The 23,943-nt window shown below is 41.4% G+C and overlaps 1 protein-coding gene across 2 annotated transcripts in view; it reads left to right on the top strand.

Annotated features, from left to right (window-relative positions):
* Nucleotides 1-23,386, top strand: part of MANBA (mannosidase beta) — a 111,549-nt gene extending 88,163 nt beyond the window's left edge. For both annotated transcript variants that reach the window (XM_053558184.1, XM_053558263.1), the window contains 4 exons: nt 10,077-10,221; nt 16,334-16,476; nt 17,494-17,751; nt 20,870-23,386. In XM_053558184.1, coding sequence (XP_053414159.1) covers nt 10,077-10,221; nt 16,334-16,476; nt 17,494-17,751; nt 20,870-21,094 — 771 coding nt within the window. In that variant the 3' untranslated portion in view covers nt 21,095-23,386. The remainder of the gene's footprint in view (nt 1-10,076; nt 10,222-16,333; nt 16,477-17,493; nt 17,752-20,869) is intronic.
* Nucleotides 23,387-23,943: the final 557 nt, after the last annotated feature.

Below are 23,943 nucleotides of genomic sequence, written 5' to 3'. Positions count from 1 at the left end.
GTTTCTTCATATTTAGACCCTTTCCCGTCTCCTCTTTATCTTATAGCCACAAAGGTATCCTAGGTTCCTGCCTCTTTAATTCTTCCTATATTCCAGGATAATCTTGCCTCTCCTTTCCTTCTCTCCCCCTTATCCTACTGAAGTGCATTTCCAACCACTTGCACACATGGGCTTGTTCTCTGAGGCTGTGTTACACAGATCTCACTCTAGTTTCAGGACCTCACATCTAACTTGTCCCACCAGCAGGGCCTCTTATTAGCTACTTAGGAAGCCAGGCTAATGACCTTCATTACTAACCTCTTAGCTGATGCCCTCTCTAGTGCTTTTGTTTATTCTTAACATATTTATGGAGCATCTAATCATTGCTTGAGGAAGTCCTTGAGAAACATTGTTTAGGGGCCCACTTCATCTGCCCCTGCTGCAAACAACTTGATCACAAGGACTCAGGAAAAAGGCAGGCTGTGCTGTAGGCCCAGGTGTTGATGCTACCTGCTGCCCTGGATAGCAGCACTTAGCTGCTTGGTAAGAAGCACTCAAATGTGGTGGAAGATTCAAGCATGAGATTTTAAGATGGGGGAGGGCAGGCGAAGGAGGAGAATGAAGGAGTGATTGATAACATCATATATTAGATATCAGAAGCTCTTATAGATACTTTGTCTATGACGTCAAACAGACAATCAGTATTCTTCAGTGTCTGCTAAATGCCTGGCCCTGGGCCATGGGGTGCTGTGTATACCTTCTCGTGTAATTCTCATGGTTTCTCCAGACATCTTTATTGCTATTTCTGTCTTATACATGAGGGTACAGAGGCTTATACATGTTTTGCCCAAGGACTCAGGACAATGGATGGGGTTTCTGCCTATTAAACTACAGAATTCTGTGACTTCACAATTAAGAGAAGTTCTATAACTACTGAGGTGTTTGGTTGAAGTATAACGTTAACTTTCAGCAACTAAGTAAAGGAAACATCAGAAATTTGGCACATTCAGTCAAAACCCTACTGGAACACTGGAGAAACCATTGAAGCCTGGTTTTCTTTGAAAAGATCAATGAAGTGACAAACCTTTCGCTACACTGGCCAAGAAAAAAAGTGAAGACAGATTACTGAAATAGAAATGAAAGAAGGAATATTGTTACTCACCTTACAGAAATAAATAAGGAAATAAGGGAATACCGTGGACAATCGTGTGGCAACAAATCAGATAACCTAGATGAAATGGATGAATTCCTAGAGAGACAACCTATAAAAACTGACTCAAGAAAAAAATAGAAAATCTGAATAGACCTATAACAAGTAAAGGGATTAAGTTAGTAATCAAAGTAATGCAAAGGAAAGTCCAGGAACAGACAGCTTCACTAGTGAACTTTAAAGATGTTAAATAATTAGCACAAATTCTTCATTAACTCTTCAAAAAAAATTGAAGAGGAGGAAATAATTCCTAATTTGTTCTGTGAAGCCAATATTACTTTGATCCCCAAACCAAAGAAAGATATTTCAAGAAAAGCAATTCATAAACCAATAGCCATTATGAATACAGGTGGAAAAAAATCTTCAATAAAATATTAACAAGCCAAAGCCAGCAGCATCTAAAAAGGATTATACTCCATAAGCCACTGGGATTTATCCCAGTAATGTTAGATGAGTTCAACATATGAAAGTCAATCAATGTCATACACCATATTAGTAGGATAAAGGAAAAATAACCACATGGTCATCTCAATAGATGAGAAAGCATTTGACAAAATCCAATATCTTTTCATAAGTTAAAAAGTACTCAACAAACTAAAAATAGAAGGGATATTCCTCAAACTGATAAAGGGAATTTTTGAAAAACTCACAAGTAACATTATATTTAATAGTGAATTTAGTGTTCGCTATTAAATATAATGCACATTAAATTCACTATTAATGAATAGTGAATCCCCTCTCTTGCAAATTATATTCAATATTGTATTGGACGTTCTAGCCAGGGTAATTAGGTAAGAAATGAAATAAAGACATTCAGATTGGAAAGGAAGAAGTAAAACTCCACCTGTTTTTTTTTTTTTTTTTTTTGAGACGGTCTCACTTTGTCACCCTCAGCAGAGTGCTGTGGCATCATAGCTCACAGCAACCTCAAACTCTTAGGCTCAAGTGATTCTCTTGCCTCAGCTTCCTGGGCTGCTGGGGGCACTCGTCACAATGCCTGGCTGTTTTTAGAGATGGGGTCTCACTGATGCTCAGGCTAGTCTCGAACCCGTGAGCTCAAGCAATCCACCTGCCTCGGTCTCCCAGAGTGCTAGGATTACAGGCGTGAGCCACCATGTCTGGCCCTCTACCTGCTGATGACATGATCTTATATATAGAAAACCTTAAAGAATTCACAAACAATAATTAGAGCTAATAAATGAATTTTATAAGGTTCCAAGGTATCAAATCAATGTAAAAATATCAGTTGTACTTTTATGCACTTTTTTTTTTTTTTTCTGAGACAGAGTTTCACTTTGTCGTCCTTGGTAGAGTGCTGTGGTGTCACAGCTCACATCAACCTCCAACTCCTGGGCTTAGGCGATTCTCTTGCCTCAGCCTCCCGAGTAGCTGGGACTACAGGCACCCGCCACAATGCCCTGGCTATTTTCTGTTGCAGTTTGGCTGGGGTCGGGTTTGAATCTGTCATCCTCGGTATATGGGACCGGTGCCCTACCCACTGAGTCACAGACACTTTCAATGAACTTTTATGCACTTTCAGTGAACAGTCTGAAAATGAAATTAAGCAATACCATAGAATAAAATAGGAATACATAACCAAAGAGGTGCAAGACTTTCACACTGAAAACTGAAACATTGTTGAAGGGAATTAAAAAAATGGAATGGAAGACCTAAAGATAGCAGAACTCCCTAAATTGATATATAGATTTAATGTAATTTTGAACAAAATTCCTACTGTAATTTTTTTGCAGAAATGAATGAGCTGATTCTAAAATTTATGTGGAAATACAAGACACCCAGAATAGTCAGAGCAATCCTGAGAAAGGAGAGTAAAATTGGAGAACACATATTCTCAATTTCAAAACTTACTACAAAGCTATAGTAATCAAGACAGTATGGTCCTGACAAAAAGCTAAACATACAGATTGATTCAGAGGATTTGAGAGTCTAGAAATAAACACATACATTGTCAGTCAATTGCTTTTCTTCTTCTTTTAAAAAAATTTTAAGTATTTATTTTCTTTTAATTGACAAATGAAAACTACAACATGATATCTTGACATATGTATACATTGTGGAATGACTCATTCAGAGTATTTAATATATGCATTACCTCACATAGTTTTTTATGTATATGTTGAGAACAGTTAAAATCTACTTCGTTAGCAATATTCAAGTATACAATACATTGTTTCAATTATAGTCACCATTTTGTATAATAGACATCCTGTACTTGTTTCTCCTGTCTAACTGAATTTTGTATCCTTTTCTCAGCCCCTATCCATATCCCACCCCCACCTCCAGCTCCTGGTAACAGCTGTTGTTCTCTCCTTCTATGAGTTTGACTTTTGTAGATTGTTCAGATAGATGAGATCATCTAGTATTTTTCTTCTTGTGCCTGGATTACTTCACTTAACATAATGTCCTCCAGGTTCATCCGTGTTGTTGCAAGTGACAGGATTTCCTTCATTTTTAAGACTGAATAGTATTCTCTCGTGTATATAGACCACATTTCTTTGTTCATCTGTTGACGGACACTCAGGTTGTTTCCACATCTTGGCAATCGTGGATAATGCTGCAAGGTACATGGAAGTGCAGGTATCTCTTCAAAGCACTGATTTCTTTTCCTTTGGATATATACCCACTACTGGGATTGCTGGACTGGGATTGGTGCAGTGGTTCTATTTTTAATTTTTTGAGGAACCTTTACTGTTTCCATAATGGCTGAAGTAATTTACACTACCAATGGTTAAAACAATAAAATGGGGGAAAGAACAGTGTCTTCAACAAATGGACCTTAGAATAACTGTATATTCACATGCAGAAGAATAAATTGGGAACACTGCTTCTTACCATATACAAAAATTAACTCAAAATGGATTAAAGATCTAAATGTAAGAGCTAAAACTATTAATATAAAGCTCGTAGAAAACATAGGTATAAATCTTATAATTGTTTATTGGGCAACAGTTTTCTTAAATTTGACACCTAAAGAACAAGCTACCAAAGAAAAAAATAGATAAATTATACTTGACCAAGTAGAAACTTTTGTATGGCAAAGGGCACTCTCAAGAAAGTGAAAAGATAATCCACAGAATGGAAGGAAAAATTTATAAATCATACATCTGATCAGCATCTACTATGCAGAATATATAAAGAGCTCTTAGAAATCAATAATGAAAAAGACAAACAACTCAAAGCATTGGTGAAGGCTTTAAATAGACATGTCTTTAAATGAAAGGGCCAATGAACACCTGAAAAGATGCTCAACATCATTAAAATGCAAATCAAAGCCACAGCAAGATACCACCACTTTTTAAAAAAGAAAACTAGTGAGTATTGGCAAGGAGGAGGAGAAGAAATTTGGACCCTGATATGTTGCTGATGGGAATACAAAGTGGTTCGGTGGCTGTGGAAAACAGTTTGCCATTTCCTTAAAAAGTTAGAGTTGTCCCATGACCCAGCAGTTCTATTCTTAGGTATATATACTCAAGAAAATTGAAAATGTGTTCACACAAAAGCTTGTGCACAGATTTCATCACATTTTCATAGTCGCCCCCAAAGTGGAAACAACCCCAAATGTTTATCAATTGACAAATGAATAAACAGAATGTATCATGTCCATACATTTTTCAGACATAAAAAAGAATGAGGATCTGCTACATGCTTGGAGGAACCTTGAAAAATGTGAAGGAAGCCAGTCACATATACCACATATATGCAGTGTCATGAGTAGACAAATCCACAGGGATAGGAAATAGTTTAGTGATTTCCAGAAACTGGGGAGGGGAGAACGGGAGTGACTGCTAATTAGTGTGGTGTTTCTTTCTGGGGTAACGGAAATATTCTGGAATTAGATAGTGAAGAGGATTGCAGGAGTTTGTGATTATACTAAAATCAATGAATTATAACCTCTAAAGGGATGAGTTGAATGGTATATGAATTTTATCTCAGTTTAAAAGATGACTTAATTTGAAGATTCTTATTGTCAGGATAATTGAAGTAAGTAAAATATATAGATACTAGGGAACTTAGTCTCATGGTTACTCCTAGTTCCAAGGGTGCAATGTGTTTCTGGGAAAGGTAGCCCAGTGAGAACTCCACAACAGACAAGATAGTTGCAGGGCAGGGAACAGGGAAGTGAAGCCAAGCCCTGGACTCAGTGACCACGCCATCCCTCTGGAGGAAGGGTCTACAGGCTTGGGGGGACAGCTAGCCACTGCCAGTGGCAAAGCTGGAATTGGGACGTAGGTCTTGGTGTCCTGGTCCAATTTCTTTTCATCATACCCTCTGTTCCTCTAAGGAGACTGATTTCATAAGTGTAATCAAGCAAGCTGCTGAGAATAGGCATATTTTTCAAACTAAAATAAGATGCGTCTGCTAACAGTGATAGTGAGTAACCCTGCAAATGACTAAGCATTTATCCCTCCTATATGTAGAGATTGCCCTCTTTAGGAAAGGATGAGTGCATATGTAAATATAGGTACAGTTTTTAAAGGAAAAGGGGAACTTCTAGAGGTTTTCCAGGGAACTAGGATTGTACAACATCCCTTTAAAAAGCACAGTGGACAAAAAATAATCAATTAAAAAAAACTATAGTGGACAATAGCCTTCTGCACTTTAACGAACAAAGGTATCATTTATTCGCCTTGACTAGTACCCACTGGTTTGGGTTGATCAGATACATGTGATTGGCACATCTGTATGTGGGATCTACCATGCTGAGCTGGAGCCAGGAGTGCGCAAGAGTCTTGAGTATCCTTAATGCTAATTTCAGGTAAGTTTTGAAAATTTCCAGGTGGTTTTGAAAATTGATCTGATTTAGAGACTGAAAACTCAAATATTTATAGGGGCCACGCAAGTAATTTAAATCGATGAGACAGAGAGAGAGAGGAGATGATTAATTGGGATTCTGGTAAAATGGAGTGTACATGGATGGCCCAATAGACAACCACCACATCAACAAGAAACAAAAAGCATCCACTGGGGGGGGGGGGCAGTTTAAACCAGCGTGGGGCCAAGTCAGCCCAGGGGCTACCAGTTTCTGGCAAATGCTTGCTTGGCGATAACGTAACATGGCAACATGCAACAGGACTTTAAGCTTTGTCATATATAATACTATTACCAAACAAAACACGGAAGGGAAATAATATGAACAGAAAATGTTCTCAGCTATTGTATTTAGAGAAAAAACTGGAAACCAGTTTTCCGAATGCTTAATATTTGAAGAATGATTATCAAACTATGCTCTAACTATGTAACCATTTCAAGCACAAAGGTATACAGAAGGTGCTAGAGTATGCAAATGTACATCTGTGAAAATTGAGAGCAGAATACAAAATCATAAATGTATATGAGCTACAGTATATGCACTTGATACTAGCCAAAACGCCGAGAAGCAATGAGCTAGAATATATGTTACAAAGATTGGAAAAGAATTTAGAGTGATTAAACAATTTGGTGCTCACCAGATATTTTTCTCCCCGAAAAGTGGTAAATTAAATTTACCATGAAGAGAAAGAAAATGCAGGTTGCCTCTCCAAGGCCCTCAGTAACATACATCTTTTGGATTAGACCCAGCTAAGCCCAGGCTATGGCTTTGTCCTAGAAGTTTTCATTTTTGCCTGAAAGAGATGACTTCATGACCTACTCTGGTATACACTGATATTTTGTTCCTGCATCAGAATTCCAGTTTTTACTTTCCTCCTATTCACTCTTCTTTATAAATCTGGATGCAGGGAAAGTAACCTCAGTCCCAAACGGCTTGAACGCTTCACCTCCTTCCACACCACTCATGAGTCGAAGCTGGACCAGGGTCCTGAGGGGTCATATAAAATGTTGTAGGTTCTTTTGGCCTCTTTGGTATAAGGGATGGCCCAGCTTTGGGGATACTTTGGGCCCCGGGGGTTCCAGAATTGTGGGCTGGCATCCAATGTGGGCTGTCCATGCTGGCTGCAGTTGATGTTTGTCCTGGCCCTGTCTCACCCCCTGTTTTGACACACTGGCTCAATGAAGACTTCCTCTGCCTGTGCTCCAGCAGTCTTGTCACACGTAGTCCATAAAGCAATGGCTTATTCTTCAGGACGGAATCGGGATGAGAACAGAGATGTCTAGTTACTCAGGGCATTGTATATGTGTGTGTGTGTGTGTGTGCACGCACATGCACTCAGGGGCTACTGTGGCTGATCATTGTGCCCACAGACGACCTTTAGCTTAGTTGATGAGGCATTATTTGGAGGCTCAGGGTGATTTAAATGAGTTCAGATATTATCAGAACTTTAAGATAAACAAATAGGTCACTTCCTGTGCTGATGTGAGGTGAAAGTCTCTAGTGGGATCGGGCTGAAACTGCAGCCCTCACATCTATCTATACTGAGGTTTCACTTTTCAGCTGCCTCATGTTCACTGAAGTTTCTAGAAGTTATAGCTCAATAAAATGTGAATTCTTACTCAAGGGATTCAGTTCTCTGTGCCTCGCTATCTAGGTCTAGAAGTAGATCAGTGTCTTTCTTCTCTAGCTTAATTCAGACAAGGCTGGTCCTTTTACAAGGACCTTGGCTAGAGACTGAGTCTAATTAGCTCCACTGCCATAAAGAAAAGTTCTGTTTTTCATTCCCTCTTACTTAGTTTTTAGAGTGACATATTCCATCTGTATCCTGTAGTCATTTTGAGTTGGCACCACTGCCTGCGGCTGTGTGAGAATCTTACTTGCTTTAGAGTGCACTTTCCCAGCTGTCCAGCTATTGGTCCTTGCTGTGACCTGAAGGAGCAGGGCATTTATCTCCTCATAGCTACCACCAAGTCTTGCCTGGGAGATTTTTAATAGCATTCAAATGGTCTCCCAAATCACCTTTTGGAAATGCAAATTTGGTTACATCACCCTTTAGCTGAAAAGCTTTTTGTTTTTGTTTTGTTTTGACTCTGTTACCCTGGGTAGAGTGCCAGAGGCATCACAGCTCACAACAACCTCAAACTCCTTGGTTCAAGTGATCCTCTTGCCTCAGCCTCCTGAGTAGCTGGGACCACAGGCACCTGCCACAACTTCTGGTTAGTTTTTCTATTTTTAGAGACCGGGTCTTGTTCTTGCTCAGGCTGGTCTTGAACTCCTGAGGTCAAGCAATCCACCAGTCTTGGCCTCTCAGTGTGCTAGGATTTCAGCTGTGAGCCACCTCGCTGGGTCTTGAAAAGCCTTTTGTGATTTCCAGGTGCCTTTAGGATGCATGCTAAGACCTTTTACGCTCCCCACGTGGCCCCAGGGTCCCACCCTGAGTTTCTCACCAGCTTCTGGTCACTGCTCCTTGCCCTCTCTAGCTGGAAGGTTCTGCTCCGTTTTCTGCTGTCCTCTTCTGTCTAAGCCAATCTTCACTCCTCGTCTAGGCCCACCCGATGAGCTCATAATATCACACACTTCTCCTTAGCACTCACTACCGTTTCAAGTTTACTTTTATTTGTATGATTCTTTGATTAAGGCTTGTCTGCTCCACAAGCTGATATGCTCCTTGAGGGTGGGTGATCTTGACTTTGCTGAGAGGGGCATGCACCATGGCCAGCATGTAACCTGTGCTGCAGGTACTTATTAAGTCTTTGTTGAATGACCACCATTTCTTCTTGCTTCCCTTCTGGAATTTTATGACTGACTCAGGTAAGTTGTAACCTCATCTGTGACTTCCTCACTAGTTAGCCACTTTAGCTAAAGGTTCTACTTTTATCTGAGCATCTCACTTTTAAAGGAAAGCATGTGGGCCTACGTCTTCCAGTGACCACATATACACCCTTCTTTTTCTTCCTCTTGGCTACTCAGGCCCTGCTTGGAGGCCATCCTGTTCTCTGACTGAGATCTTTGCATCTCTGACCACCTCCCCAGGTCCTCCCCAGTGACCCATCATGAGCACCTCTGAAGTCCAACTCCAAGCTAAGAGCATGTGGTGCCCGCAGCATCAGAACAGCAGCAATTAAAAGAGACTGATTTTCGGTGGTGATGACAGTAATTAAGAGTCCTCCGTGAAGTTCTTTAGTGCTTCTTAAACAAGAACTAAATTTTCTTATCTCATTTCTGCAGTTTACCATCTGTTCTGCTATAATGAAGGAATTGCATTTACGAGAAATCTTACATTATCAAAAAGCATGATATAAAAACAATTGTTTGACTAGAAAAGGAGAGGTAGAGATCGGATATCTGACTCATAATAATAATGTCATTTTTCCTGCCGAATCTTTTTCTAATAGAAGTTTTTTAAAAAATAACTTTGAATATGTTAGCAAAATCCATCATTGAAAAAAACTGGATAGGCTTGGTGCCAGTTGCTCAGTGGTTAGGGCGCCAGCCACATGCACCAGGGCTGGTGGGTTTGAACCTGGCTGGAGCCTGCTAAATGACAATGACAACAAGAAGAACAAAATAGCCAAGCATTGTGGTGGGTGCCTAAGGTCCCAACTACTTGGGAGGCTGAGGCAAGAGAATCGCTTTGAGGTTGTTGTGAGCTGTGATACCATGGCACTTTACTGAGGGTGACATAGTGAGACTCTGTCTTAAAATTAAAAAAAAGAAAGAAAAAAACAGTATCTTTTTTTATATATAGTCAAACACTGGAATACTAGTCTTTGTTTTTTTTCATTGCCTACACTACACCATCCGATTTCCTTTGTCACTCGTTGTTACAAGAAATCAAACACAAGCCTTCCAGACAAACCTGCTGTTATGGACACAGTTGCTGTCATGCTAAGGGGCTAGTTAAAATCTAGTAAATAATGGTATTCCTAGTGCTAATCACATTCTCTCATTTATTGGATTTCTTTAAAAAAAAAAATCCCAGCCTATAATTTTCTCAGATCTAGACAGCCTCTGTCAAACAGTAACTCCTGTGTGTGAATGTTCTCCTCAACTCAGGTGATGCAGGCTCAGTGCGTCAAAACAGAAACGGAATTCTACCGCCGCAGCCGCAGTGAGCTAGTGAACCAGGAGGGGCACACCATGGGCGCGCTCTACTGGCAGCTGAATGACATCTGGCAGGCCCCTTCCTGGGCCTCTCTGGGTAAGTGTCTCAGCATTTGCAGGGTGAGTGAAGGCAAGACCTGTGGGGAGCAGGCTGAGAAAGCGCAGAGCCCGAGGGGTCACATCAGCCCAAGAGGAACCACAACCAAAAGAGACCCGCACACCGCAGCCCACCTACAACCACGGCCGCCCCACTCCCCTCGATAGTCTTTTCATGAGCCCGAGAGACAATCTAATTATGAGCATGGTGCGAAGTCATAAACAGCAGGCCAAGAGGGGGAGAGATCCATATACAAGGGTCTCCATCATGTCTCCTGTGATCACTGTGTAGAATTTTGAATTTATTTAAGAAGACTTCCCAGGCCAAAGGATTAGGACCTCCAAGCATCCCTTCCTTTGTGTGGGAGGATTCACGCCCGTGGAAGGTTCGCCTGGTTCGTGTTAAAGTGCCCCTTTCTCTGACTGCCCTTAAAGTCCATGACGTCATCTTTACTGTGCCCTACTTAGCTTTGGGAGGGGGAAGTGTTAGAGTCAGACCTCCACACAGGAAAGGTTACCAGCTCAACCAGCAACAGGTGCGATGACCAGCATGGAACTTGCATTTAAAAAAAATTTTGGATTGATATAAGGGTGCATTAATTAGGTTACATTGTTTGTGTTTGTTAGGAAAAGTCCGAGTTGTCACTGAGTCCTTCACCCAGGAAGTGTGCCACATACCCCTTGGACCATCTCCCCTTTCCCAGCCCCCTACTGGAATTTGATTGTGTTTTCCCTCATGTGTGGGCCTGTAGTTATTCATATGCTAGTTTCAAATTAGTGCTGAGTACATGGGAGGCTTGCTTTTCCATTCCTGTGATAATTCACTAAGGAAATGTTCTTCAACACCAACCAGGTAAATACAAAAGAGGTAAAGTCTCCATCTTTATGGATTAACCACAGTCCGTTAATCCATTCCTGGGGTGATGGGCATTTAGGTTGTTTCCATATCTTTCTTTTTCTTTTTTTTTTTTTAATTGTTAAATCGTAGCTGTGTATATTAATGCGATCATGGGGCACCATACACTGGTTTTATAGACCGTTTGACACATTTTCATCACACTGGTTAACATAGCCTTCCTGGCATTTTCTTAGTTATTGTGTTAAGACATTTATATTCTACATTTACTAAGTTTCACGTGTACCCTTATAAGATGCACCGCAGGTGTACTCCCACCAATCACCCTCCCTCCGCACATCCGTCCCTCTCCCTCTGCTCCCTCTCCCCCGTATTCTTAGGTTATAACTGGGTTATAGCTTTCATGTGAAAGCCATAAATTACTTTCATAGTAGGGCTGAGTACATTGGATACTTTTTCTTCCATTCTTGAGATACTTTACTAAGAAGAATATGTTCCAGCTCCATCCATGTAAACATGAAAGAGGTAAAGTCTCCATCTTTCTTTAAGACTGCATAATATTCCATGGTGTACATATACCACAATTTATTAATCCATTCGTGGATCGATAGGCACTTGGGCTTTTTCCGTGACTTAGCAATTATGAATTGGGCTGCAATAAACATTCTGGTACAAATATCTTTGTTATGATGTGATTTTTGGTCTTCTGGGTATATGCCTAGTAGAGGAATTATGGGATTAAATGGCAGATCTATTTTTAGATCTCTAAGTGTTCTCCAAACATCTTTCCAAAAGGAATGTATTAATTTGCATTCCCACCAGCAGTGTTGAAGTGTTCCCTTTTCCACATCCATGCCAACATCTCTGGTCTTGGGGATTTTGTGATATGGGCTAATCTTACTGGAGTTAGCCTATCTTTGAAATTATGAATTGGGCACTGTAAACATTTGAGTTCAAATGTCCTTCTGGTAAAATGATTTTTTTCCTTTTGGGATGATGCCTAATAATAGCATTGCAGGATCAATTGGAAGGTCTGCTTTAAGCTCTTTGAGGATTCTTCATACTTCTTTCCAAAAAGTCTGTTTGCAGTCCCACCAACAATGTATGAGGGAACTTGCATTTGAATTAACCCATCTATTTGTTACATTTTAAAAATTTAAGGAATAATGATGAGTTTTTGACCTTTAGTAGAGGCGATTTTAAGCACGATTCAGTAAATAATATCAGTAATAGTTTTGAGTCAAAAATTAGGCAAAGGCCATGAAGTAAAAAGGCCATTCTGCTGGGTGAGGCTCCTGCACCGACTGTGAACGCAAGTCTGCAGGCCTTCGTTGCAGACAGGCTTCCCTGGTACCACGTGAATTGGATTTTTGCTCAGTTTCTCTGACCAAACTCTTCATCAGCACCAACCAGATCAAAGAGCCTTGACTGAGAATCAGGGTAGACTGTGGGGAAAAGCCTCCGGGATGCCGGAGAGGTGAACAGGAGAGAATGTTCAGAGACGCTTGGACACTGACCCTGCTTTCCGTCTGTGGAGGAGACTGAATTTTTGCAGCTGAGTTTGATTCAAGAAATGGGAGGGCCCAACTTTTATAAATCTTTAAATGATTGCATATAGATTATTACTATGAGTTCTTCAGAAGGGTAGATCTGTAGGGGGAAGAAAATCACACTAAAACTCAAAGTGCCTTTTCTGTTCTGTCATTCCACAACCAAAATCAACACAGAAGGGCTCTGAGACCAGCCATGTGAGCCTTTCTCCCACTACCAGGCAGGCCGTTCTGCTGTGTCACCAGCTTGTGTGTCCTCTTAGTCTGGCAGGTCAGATCTTGCAGGTTGAGGGCTCTGTCCCATTAGATAGCACCGCTCTTCCCAACACCAGTTCCAAGATTGGGCCAGTGGGAATTCTGACTGACCAGCTTCAAGTTGGGTTTTCCATGATGCCCTTTTTGGGTTCCATTTGTTTGCTAGAGTGGTTCGCAGAACTTTTGTTTTTAGTTTATCACAAATGATATTTTAAAAGATACAAATAACAAGCCAGATGAAGAGATGCATAGTATGAGGACTAGGAGGTCCTGAGCACAGCAGCTTCTGTCCCTGTGCAGTTCGGGTGCACTACCCTCCTGTCTGGAAGCTTCTGCACCCTGTCCTTGTGGGCCTTCTATAGAGACTTCCTTGGAGAGACATGATTGACAGCTGTGTGGAAATGGGATTGGACAAGAAGGGTATGATCTGATCCTCACAGGCTGAGTGGAGAGACACGGCAAAGCCTGTTTGTTGGGATTCTGCTCGCCTCTCTGTGCAGCTCCTGTTCCTTCAGGGTGTAGGGCAAGACCTCTTCTGAGGTGCAATCAGGAAGGCAGGGGAAGATTAGAATCCTCTCCTGGGCAGGTGAAAGGAGGGCAGGAGGAGCTCAGAGAGATAGATTCTGTTTTCCGAGGCCTGCTTCTGAGCCCTGTAGTGCCCTAACATTATAACAGAAGATTGCAACAAGGGCATGAGAGTTACGAACAGGAACACTGGACAACACGTGTATCATGATGTCACAGCCACGTGACACCCGTGTGTATGAGTGTGATGGCCGATGGAGAGTTCAGCTATTTTCTAAACTCTGGCAGGACCGTGCCTGCATGGGGAGGGTTACCAGCTCCTTGTACGGATTAGAGAGCAGACCCAGGAAGAAGCTGTGACAAGTTATGCCGCATCTACTCCTGCTCTCGGCACCTCAGAGTCCGTATTTAACTCTGTTCAATTGGCCGAATAAATCCACTGTTCAGTGTATGCAAATGGGGAAGGTATGTGTCATCTCTTATCCCCCGAAATGGTGCTACTTAAAGATCAATAGCTACTTGGAATCCGTAAGTTCTTAGACATGTAGCAGTAATGTGCCGCGCAGCAACACTTCCGTCAATACGGGACTGCGTCCACAACAGTGACGTCCTAGAATTATAATACCATTCGTTTTACTTCAAATATGTTTAAGCACAGTAGACCTTTCCCAATATAAGTTCTAGTTTACTTTAAATATGTTTAAGCACACAAAGACCTACCATTGTGTTACAGTTGCCTGCAGGACAGTAACCTGCTGTACGGGTTTGTAGCCTCGGAGCCATAGGCCATAGCCCACTCTATTATGTTTGCACAACAACAAATTTTGCCTAACAATACATTTTCCAGAATGTATCCCTGTTGTTAAGTGACACATGATAGTGTTTTATTTTTAAAAATTAGTCTAAACTTACAGTTATAATTTTGCAAATACAGAAATCCATCTGGGCATTTATTTTGCTTGGTTCATAAGCTTGGACAGTTATGGAGCTAACGGAAAAGCCAGAAATCACATAGCATTTTTAGCCTTTTATGAAGAATATTATGTAGGTATCCAAACTTTGTTACTGATTACTAACTTAGGTTGGTGCCCTAGTCTGTTTTACACTGCTGTAACAGAATACCACAGACTGGTTAATTCACAATGAACGGAAATGTATTTGACTAACGGTTCTAGAATCTGGGAAGTCCAAGAACATGGTGCTGGCATCTGGCGAGGGCCCTCCCACTGCATTATCCCTTGCAGAGGGCAGAGGGCAGAGGGCAAGACAGCCTGGAGTCAGAGGGAGAGAGAGGGTGGAACTTGTGTTTATAGTAACCCACTCTCATTATAATGAATCTGCTCTTGCAATAAGGACGTTAATCCTTTCTCATGAGGGTGGATCTCTAATGGCCTAATTGCATGTTAATGGTCTCCTACCTCTTAAAGATACCATCACAATGGCTATTAAATTTCAACATGAGTTTTGGAGGAGGCATTCAAACCAAAGCAGGTATGGATTAGTAAGATCTTCTGTTTCAACTCCTGTTCTCCTGAGTGTATTCGGTTTGTGGCCTTGACCTCTGGAACCATACGCTTCCCCTATAATGGATATCACACAAGAGCATGTGTAAGTCACCCCAGAGCTGAGCCATCTTCTATTAATGAGAAAACTTTCCAAATATAAGTTCTGGTTTACTTTATAAGGAAAGGCCTCTCAACACCACAGCATACCACTCCCCCACTGTTATTGTTGTTGTTACGAAGAAATACTAAGAGTGGGGTTTAAATGCTGAGCTGAAATTTTGTAAAATCCTTAAGAAATTAGGATTTATCCGGTGGCGCCTGTGGCTCAGTCGGTAGGGCGCCGGCCCCATATACCGAGGGTGGTGGGTTCAAATCCGGCCCCGGCTGAACTGCAACCAAAAAAAAAAAAATAGCCGGGCGTTGTGGTGGGCGCCTGTAGTCCCAGCTACTCGGGAGGCTGAGGGAAGAGAATCACTTAAGCCCAGGAGTTGGAGGTTGCTGTGGGCTGTGTGAGGCCACGGCACTCTACCGAGGGCAATAAAGTGAGACTCTGTCTCTACAAAAAAAAAAAAAAAGAAAGAAATTAGGATTTATCTGAGCTTCAACGCTACATTCCTTTATTTCAACACCGTGCAGTATTTGTTCTGACATCTCTCTCTCTCTTTCTCTTCCTGTCTCTGTCTGGGAAGTTATTTGGTGATGCAGTACTTTTCATTTTGAAATAGAAGTACTATTAGGAAGTACTTTTCATTTTGAAATAGAAGAATGCGGAGGAGAAAGGAAGATTGGAAAGATTTTTAAGTTAATGGGTTTAACATACTAGATGGGTCAGCAAGACACAGAATTCTTGACAACTTCTAATTATCTTTGTGGGATGTTATTGTCATTAGTTTCCATGTTTTCCCCCACTCTGACCCTGCCAACCATATTTGCATGGTGGTTGTTTTGGTTTGCTGGGAGGGTTTTCTGCCTACGGGAAAAGGAAAGTGTGAGTTCCAAGTAGCTCTTCTGAATGGATATCTGTAACAGGTGTTCACTGCCAGAGCTACTGCTACTGAGTTCCTTCTTCATGTAGAAAGGGACATTGGTGTATTGAGCTCCAGAAAGCAGAATTGCATATGAGAAAGGCTAGTTGGGAGTCAGATCTGGGTTAAAAATACTGTCTCCAGTATGTTTGAATTAACCGCCTCCGTTTCCTCCCTCCAAGTGGGCTGTTAATGTTTGCCACACCCTTATAAGAGCAGAATGACATAATATCCATATGCTCGGAGACCGTAACACATCTGGGTACGCTCCACTGTTGACTCCCCCTCATGTGCTCACTCCCTAGAATCATGGCCCGCCGCACACAGACGAAACTGCGCCACGCTGACTCTGACTGCTTGGCCCTGTCAGTCGGCTAATGCTCTTGATTATTTTCAGAATACGGAGGAAAGTGGAAGATGCTTCATTACTTTGCTCGTCATTTCTTTGCTCCACTGTTGCCAGTTGGCTTTGAGGATCAAAATGCGTTCCACGTCTACGGTGTGTCAGACCTTCACTCAGACCATAGGATGACGCTCACTGTGAGTTACTTGGGATTTTTTTCTCTCTACAATAGAGGGAGACTTTTAGATTATTTCTTTAGTTGTTTGGTTGTGTTTCATTTGGGAACAATAAAAGAGGAGTTAATTTGCAGCCAGAATATATTGATTCAGGTGAGAACTCTGCTATTCATTATGTGGACGTAAACAAAACCCTTGACATCTTGGCGATTGAGTTTCTGCCTCTGCAAAATGATACCGATCTACCTTCTTAAAAGATTTCTATGCATAGTGAACAGAATAGATAAAAGCAAATTAAAGTGTAAAGTGCCACTTAAATATAAGGTTATTTATAATTATGAGAAGCTGGAAGTGGTCCAAAGTTTGCAAAAAGACGTGGTTCAAAATGGTATGTTAATGTGAAAGATGGTGAAACTATTTAGAATGTGTGGAAAAATAAATTTGTATTTGAAACAACTTTAAAAGGAAGGGTAGAAACCCACAGTGTTTGGTGGCCACAGTTTGGAGGACACTAATAACACTGAATATAGGTTACCTTAAGGGGATAATTACAGTGTCCCTGGCACTGCACCTTCCAGGGATTATTTTTAAATTCTCACAACAGCCTATGAAATGAATGCTGTTATTATTCTCATTCTACATATGAAGAAATGGAGACTGAGAAGTTGAGTGACATAGTTGCATAACTACAGGGTATCCAACAGGGTATCCTAAAGTTGCCATTTCTAGGGAAGATGGGAAATTTGTATCTAATGTACCTTTATTTGGAAAATATTGATTATAAAATTTTACAAAGAAGTGGCCTACAATGTAGAGAATATGTGATTAATTTAGCTACAATTTCACATTTTCCCTACGTTTGGGGACTTTTGGGACACCTGTAGTGCTTTGTGGGGCCGTGGTTAAAACTTAGGTTTCATAGTCTCTCAACCAGTTCTGCTATTCTGTCTGTTATTATTCCTACTATTATTTTCTAAAAAAAAAAAAAAAAATTGTAACCAAGAATGTCTGTTTTTATCCTGTTTTATTTCTCCCCAGGTGAGAGTCCACACGTGGAGCTCCCTGGAGCCCTTGTGCTCTCTGGTGACTAAAGGTTTTGTGATCAGAGCAGGAGAGGCCGTCCTCCTCTATAAGGAGCCAGTGTCCTCATTGCTGAGGAGATGTGGGAATTGTACTCGGGAAAGCTGTGTGGTTTCCTTTTACCTTTCAAATGACCTTGAACTCTTGAGCCCAATCAACCATCACTTCCTGTCCTCACTGAAGGAGGCTGTGGGGCTCCGCCCAGCACATATCACTGTAAGCACAGGTCATGGGGGGGTCATCTTTTCACTAGAAGCAAACACCAGATGGTTTTTATTTCTAACCTAGGATTTGTCAGAGTTGTCAGTCTCTGCCACTTGTCTGTCCCATCAGCCTTCCCTAGAGGGCTGGTGCCGTGGCAGGAGAGAAGGCAGCAGGCGTCACCACCTACTCCCCTGCATTCCAGGCTCTGTTCAGGCCCTTTGCTGCAGAGTGTCTGATTTTCACAACACCCCTGAAGCATCATAATCCGAGTCTTAAAAGTGAGAAAGCCAGTTTAGGAGATTAATGAGCTTGTGGTTCTGTTGCAAGGAAGCATTGGAGCTCAGATGAAGCACTCTTAATTTTGATTTAAGTGGACTTATTAATTAATATTCATCCTACTTGGCTGGGCTCGGTGGCTCATGCCTGTAATCCTAGCACTCTGGGAGGCTGAGGCAGGTGGATTGTGTAAGCTCACTAGCTGGAGACCAGCCTGAGCACGAGTGAGACCCCAACTCTAAAAAATAGACTGGCATTGTGGCAGGTGCCTGTAATCCCAGCTACTCTCTCGGTTGAGGCTAGAGGATCACTTTAGCCCAAGAGTTTGAGATTGCTGTGAGCCGTGACACCACGGCACTCTTACCAATGGCGACACAGTGAGACTCTGTCTCAAAAAAAAAAAAATTCGTCCTACTCTTTTCGATTTAAAGTAGCTCAATCACCAAGTCTCTTTGTGATTACCAAGAAAAAAAAAATGGGATGATTAGGACATGTAATTGTAAAAACCGTGCAGCTGGAGAATTTAGAATTTGTCTACTTGATTGAAAACCTTTCCTTCCTTTTCCCTCTACACATAATGATGGGAATATTTTTCTAGAATGCTTCATTCCCTGTTTTTAGCAAGTTTAAAATTTGTTTTAAACTTTTACTGTATTGGTAAAGACTTTCTACATTTACTTTAGACATAATTATCTAAAGGACCTAATCATTGCATTTTATTGAAAGAACCCCAGCAATTGAAACCACACATTTTTTCCAAATTAATAGTGAAGTAGTCAAATAAAATCTATAAAGACTGATATAGAACAGATTGGAAGAAAATAATATACATTTATGTGTATTTTTTTTTCCAGAAAAATGTACTAGATATATTTATGGTCTCTAAACTTACGATTTTATAAACAATTTTTTGGTTTTTTTTAGAAAGGGTCTTGCTCTGTCTCCCAGGATAGAGTGAAGCGGTGTCACTGTAGCTCAGGACAACATCGAACCCTTGGGCTCGAGCAACCCTCCTGGCTCAGAACCCCAAGCAGCTGGGGCTATAGGTGTACACCACCTGCTCTGGCTAGTTTTTCTGTTTTTTGTGAAGACAGGGTTTTACTCTTGTTCAAGCTGGTCTTGAACTCCTGGCTTTAAGCAATCCTCCTGCCCTTGGCTTCCCAAAGTGCGAGGTGTGAGCCACCACACCTGGCTGAAAACAAATTTTTCCCTTAATTAGGCCTTCATTACCTTGAGATAATTGGAGGTCAGAGGGAACTATGACTTCTTTCCCTGTTTTCCCTCATTTGGGTTTCATTAATACTTGTCCTTCTTAATGAGATATAATTGTAATAATAATAACAGTAATAATAATGTCAGTTGACATTTATTTTGGGCTTAGTATACTATCCCAAAAAAGATACCAGAAACTTGTTCTCCCTGAAGCTGGGGTATGCAAACTTGAACCCTCTGCAGTCAGATGTATAGAGATGAGATTTCCAGTTCATCAAGGCAACAAGAGTGAGCAGGTGCCACTGTCCCTTCTGGCCTTGGTCTTGGAGAAGCAGTAGCTGAAACTGCTTTGCTGGCTAGGGTGAGCCATGTTAAAGCCAGGTGTGGTGGCTCATAGCACTTTGGGAGGCCCAGGTAGGTGGACTGCCTGAGCTCAGGAGTTCCAGACCAGCCTGAGCAAGAGTGAGACCCTGTCTCTAAAAACAGCTGGGCGTTGTGGCGGGTGCCTGTAGTCCCAGGTACTTGGAAGGCTGAGGCAAGAGGATCACATGAGCCCAGGAGTTTGAGGTTACTGTGAGCTATGACACCAGGGTGTGATGAAGTAAGACTCAATCTAAAAAACAAACAAACAAACAAAAAAACCTACAACCTACTTAATACATTCTTACATTTCTTTTCTCCTTCCAACAATCTAGGTTTACTTCTTTGTAACTCAGAAACCTGAATGATAATTACACAAGTCTGTAAGGCTAAATAAATATATAGTAAAAGTTGCCCTATTTTACATCATTTGCCCGGTTTTACCTCACATCGTGTATGTATAATGTGAGCCCCAACAGGTGGCGTGTCTGTGTGTCGGAGCCATGGGATAGGACCCACACAGAGGGTGGAAAAGCGGGAGGTACCCAGCTCCTCACTCCCACTGGGAACAGCTGGGAAAGCCTCCCCCAGGGAGCAGCTCCCCCTCAGCTAATTAAGTGGAATGGACACTACAGATCTAAACCTCACTTTCTCTTTTTGCTGATACTGTGTGGAATTCACACAGGCTAGAAATGCTAATAATGTGACTTGATTGTTCTATGTAAGAAGAGAGAAGCTCTAACAGCAGAGCTTTTGTAAAAGCCCAGCAGGCTGCTTTCTACAGTGCTGGATCTTTTCAGGAGACTGGAATGTAAGTTTCACAGTTGTGCTTTGCAGCTAGGTCCAGACAGATACTCAGAAAGTTATTTAAATCACTACCCCGTCCTTATGCAAAAATGTTCCCCTCTTGATGACACTCTGAGAAAAACTGTAAAAGATAGAACGTTTTGAGCTTCTTGTGAAATGTTCTCCTTAATAATTGGAGGCTTCCTATTTCCTAGGCTTGAGATTACAACTTGGTAATTTTCCACACCCTGTAATCATTTTGCATGTTTGTTTCAGTGTCTGAAATTGTGCACGGAATATATGACATTAGCAGTTGAGGAAGCAAAGTTGTAGGCAGTTCTCTCCTTACTAAGCCCCAAACGCTGACAGGCATCACACACAGACGGTGGGGCTCCTCCTCAGCCTTCACTTCACTTACTTTTTTTTAAATTTTATTTATTTATTTATTTATTATTAAATCATAGCTGTGTACTTTAATGTGATTTTGTTTTTTTAGGCCGTCATCTCTCAGCAAGGTGACACATTTGTTTTTGATCTGGAAACCTCAGCTGTCGCTCCCTTTGTTTGGCTGGATGTAGGAAGCGTCCCAGGGAGATTTAGCGACAATGGCTTTCTCATGACTGAGAAGACTCGAAGTATATCATTTTACCCTTGGAAGCCCACAAGCAAGAGTGAATTGGAGCAATCTTTTCATGTGACTTCCCTGATAGACATTTACTGAGGGAATCCAGGTTGTGTTTTCAGTGGGCACTGGGAATAAACCCTGTCCGAGGCCCTGGCTGACGAGGAAGGCAGCCAGAGGCAAGTCGCAGAAGCTGAGAGGAACATCTGCCGGAGCCCTGCTCAGACAGTCACTCTGGTGAAGAGTGTGTCCCCTGATCACTCTCAGGGAAGGGCTGTTAATGCAGCTGAAGTCCTTAAGCCTCAGCCTGGGTGTCCTTGAATTTGTGCCAGACGGCCTTTTAGCCCTTTACCTCCCACCTTTAGTGGCACAGGATCCAACTGTCATCAGGTGGCCCCTCAGGGAGTCACAGGAATGTGACCATGGCAGGATCTGTGGAACCAAATGGAAGGTTTTCAAGGTGATTTAGGCCTTTCATTTTGAACTGGAGAAATACTGAATACTAAAAAGGAAGTGCTTTGTTACTATATCTAGAGGGAATGGAGGTTCAAATTGCATAATAGAGATTTCTTGGTGGTAGCCATGTTGATAGTTGAGGGGATCGGTGTTGCATTTGATTACTTTGGGGGTATGATTCTTTTTCATTTGTAGGCTTTTTTTTATATATAAAATATTGTGTTTTGCAGTTTCTGACTGGAGCTGGGTTTGAACCCACCACCTCCAGTATATGGAGCCAGCACCCTACTCCTTTGAGCCACAGGCACTGTTCACAAAATATTGTTTTAACAATACCAACTTTTTTTTAAAAAAAGAAAAAGTCTGTTAGAGTGATCCATCTTTGACAAATAAGCTCACATTGAAATGGATGTCACTGTGGTCATTTTGAAAATTTTGGGGGTGTCCTGCCATTGGTCATCACCTGTGATGGTGTGCGGCTTCAGATTTAGATAAATCCAATGAGCTTTCTAATTTAAAGCCTGTGAATTAGATTTAAACTTGTTGATCTCGGCAGCAAAGTGGCATTCCCTTTAGCTTGGCTTTAAATCACTTCATTTATATTATTATAAATTGCTAGGAAATGATTTTATTATACATTATCACATTTATAAAATCACATTGATATAAAGCAAGTGGGGCAGAATGTCAATAACTAGCTAATTTGGGTAAAGGTATGTGAGTTTTCTTTCGTATTCCTTTTCCAGTTTTCCTATCAGTTTGAAATCATATTGAAATAAAAGTAACACAAACTGCATTGACAACTTGGCTTAACCATTCTATGAACATTTGGTTGGGCCATTTGCTGTGTGGACACTGATTTCCAATTAACTCTGGTTATTATTCTCCTTGATAAACTGGGAGTGTTTGAAGACTCTGTACTAAGATATTTGAGAGGCTTTCTCTAAAGATCGCATAATTGATTATGGAATGGGCCAGCCATGAGTGTCGGCTTTAACATTGAGTTGAAATGTTGAAGGAAGACGAGGCCCAATGGAGAGAAACAACATTGAAACACCGTGTTTACAAGAGGAAGGGCTTTATTTCAGCGGTGGAATTTGACGGCACAGAAGAATTCAAAATGTACACCCTCCCAGATTGGCTCAGGCTCTCTAGTCAAAAAGTTCTGGCCTATGGTACTGTTCTCATTGGTCAGTTTGAATCAAGCTTCCCAAGGTGACATCAGAACCACAAGATAGGCCTGTCCCAGGGCTCGGGTTTTTATAGAAGCGGAAGCAAGCCTTAGTTTCTAGGTTCCAGAAAGTTAAGTTTCTACAAATTCCAAGCTGAGTCACCATGGGGAGGATCTCACAGGTGTATCCTTGGGATCTCCTTGAGAAGACTTCTGTTCTCTTAGACCTTACTTTTTCCGGGTATTCTCTCTCAATTCAATGAAAGTTTTGGTTTAAAAAATGAAAAACATTAGGCTCCAGTGACTCTTAAGAGGAAAATAAAGGCAGACAAGCCAGTCCTCTCCTCCAGCATCTTAAGTTTCCTCATTTTATGTGTTACACACGAAGCTTTATCAAGGATTGGAACTTAGTGATGTGACTCAAAACATTCTTACTTGTTATATATTATTTTCTTGTAACTATTGAAAATCCTGTTTCATAAAACCATTCCTGGGGACAGGGAGGACACTGCTCTTCTTTTTAGGCATGTTTTACCAGTTGCCCTGTGAAGTGGGTTTTATAGCCGATGGGAAGGAATTTACATTGCAATTCTGTCTTTACTAGCTCTGCAAACTTAATCAAGTTATTTAACTTTTATGTTCAGTTTTCCTGTGCTAAAATGGAACTAATAGTACCCACCATGCAAGTTGATTTTGAAGAATAAATAAAATAATTTATCTAAAGGGCTGGGTCTTATGCCAGCACTTAGTGAATGCTCTGTAAATGGACTTGTCATCCTGAATCCTGAGTTGGTGTTCTGGAGAGAGTGGTATTCCAGCCACACTTCTCTGGATTCAAATCCAGATTCTGAAGCTTATTACTGTGTGAACTTGAACCACAATTTGACCTTCTGAACTTTGGTTGCCATACTTGTACAATGGAGATAATAATCTCTCACCTTCAAAGGTAGGTAGTTGTGAAGATTAAAAAAATACGGTGTGGAACAAAATAAATTCTGAGTCAATGGTGGTTGTATTGGGATTTGGGCAGCTGCCCAGACCCTTGGTTCTTAGAGCATGCTTGGTCGAAAAATGACCAGACACCCCAAAGTGAGACAGGCATGAAAAAAAGTTTTTTGGGAGAGAGGTAGGTTTACAGAGTAAGAGCAGGATACAGGCTTACAGAGCAGGATATGTTCGCCATAGAGAACAAATGGGCTCCCATTGTTGTGACAAGGAAAAGGCAAAGAGACAAAGGTGGTTTACTTTTATACCGCCTGGGCCAGCCCTACCTCGTGATTCCAAGGTCACCTTGGGACTAGAGTCTTAAGGCACACACGGA

This window comes from Nycticebus coucang, chromosome 1, assembly GCF_027406575.1.
Source record: "Nycticebus coucang isolate mNycCou1 chromosome 1, mNycCou1.pri, whole genome shotgun sequence".
Lineage (NCBI taxonomy): Eukaryota > Metazoa > Chordata > Mammalia > Primates > Lorisidae > Nycticebus > Nycticebus coucang.
Note: the sequence above shows the minus strand (reverse complement) of the source record. Positions and strands in the feature narration are given on the sequence as shown.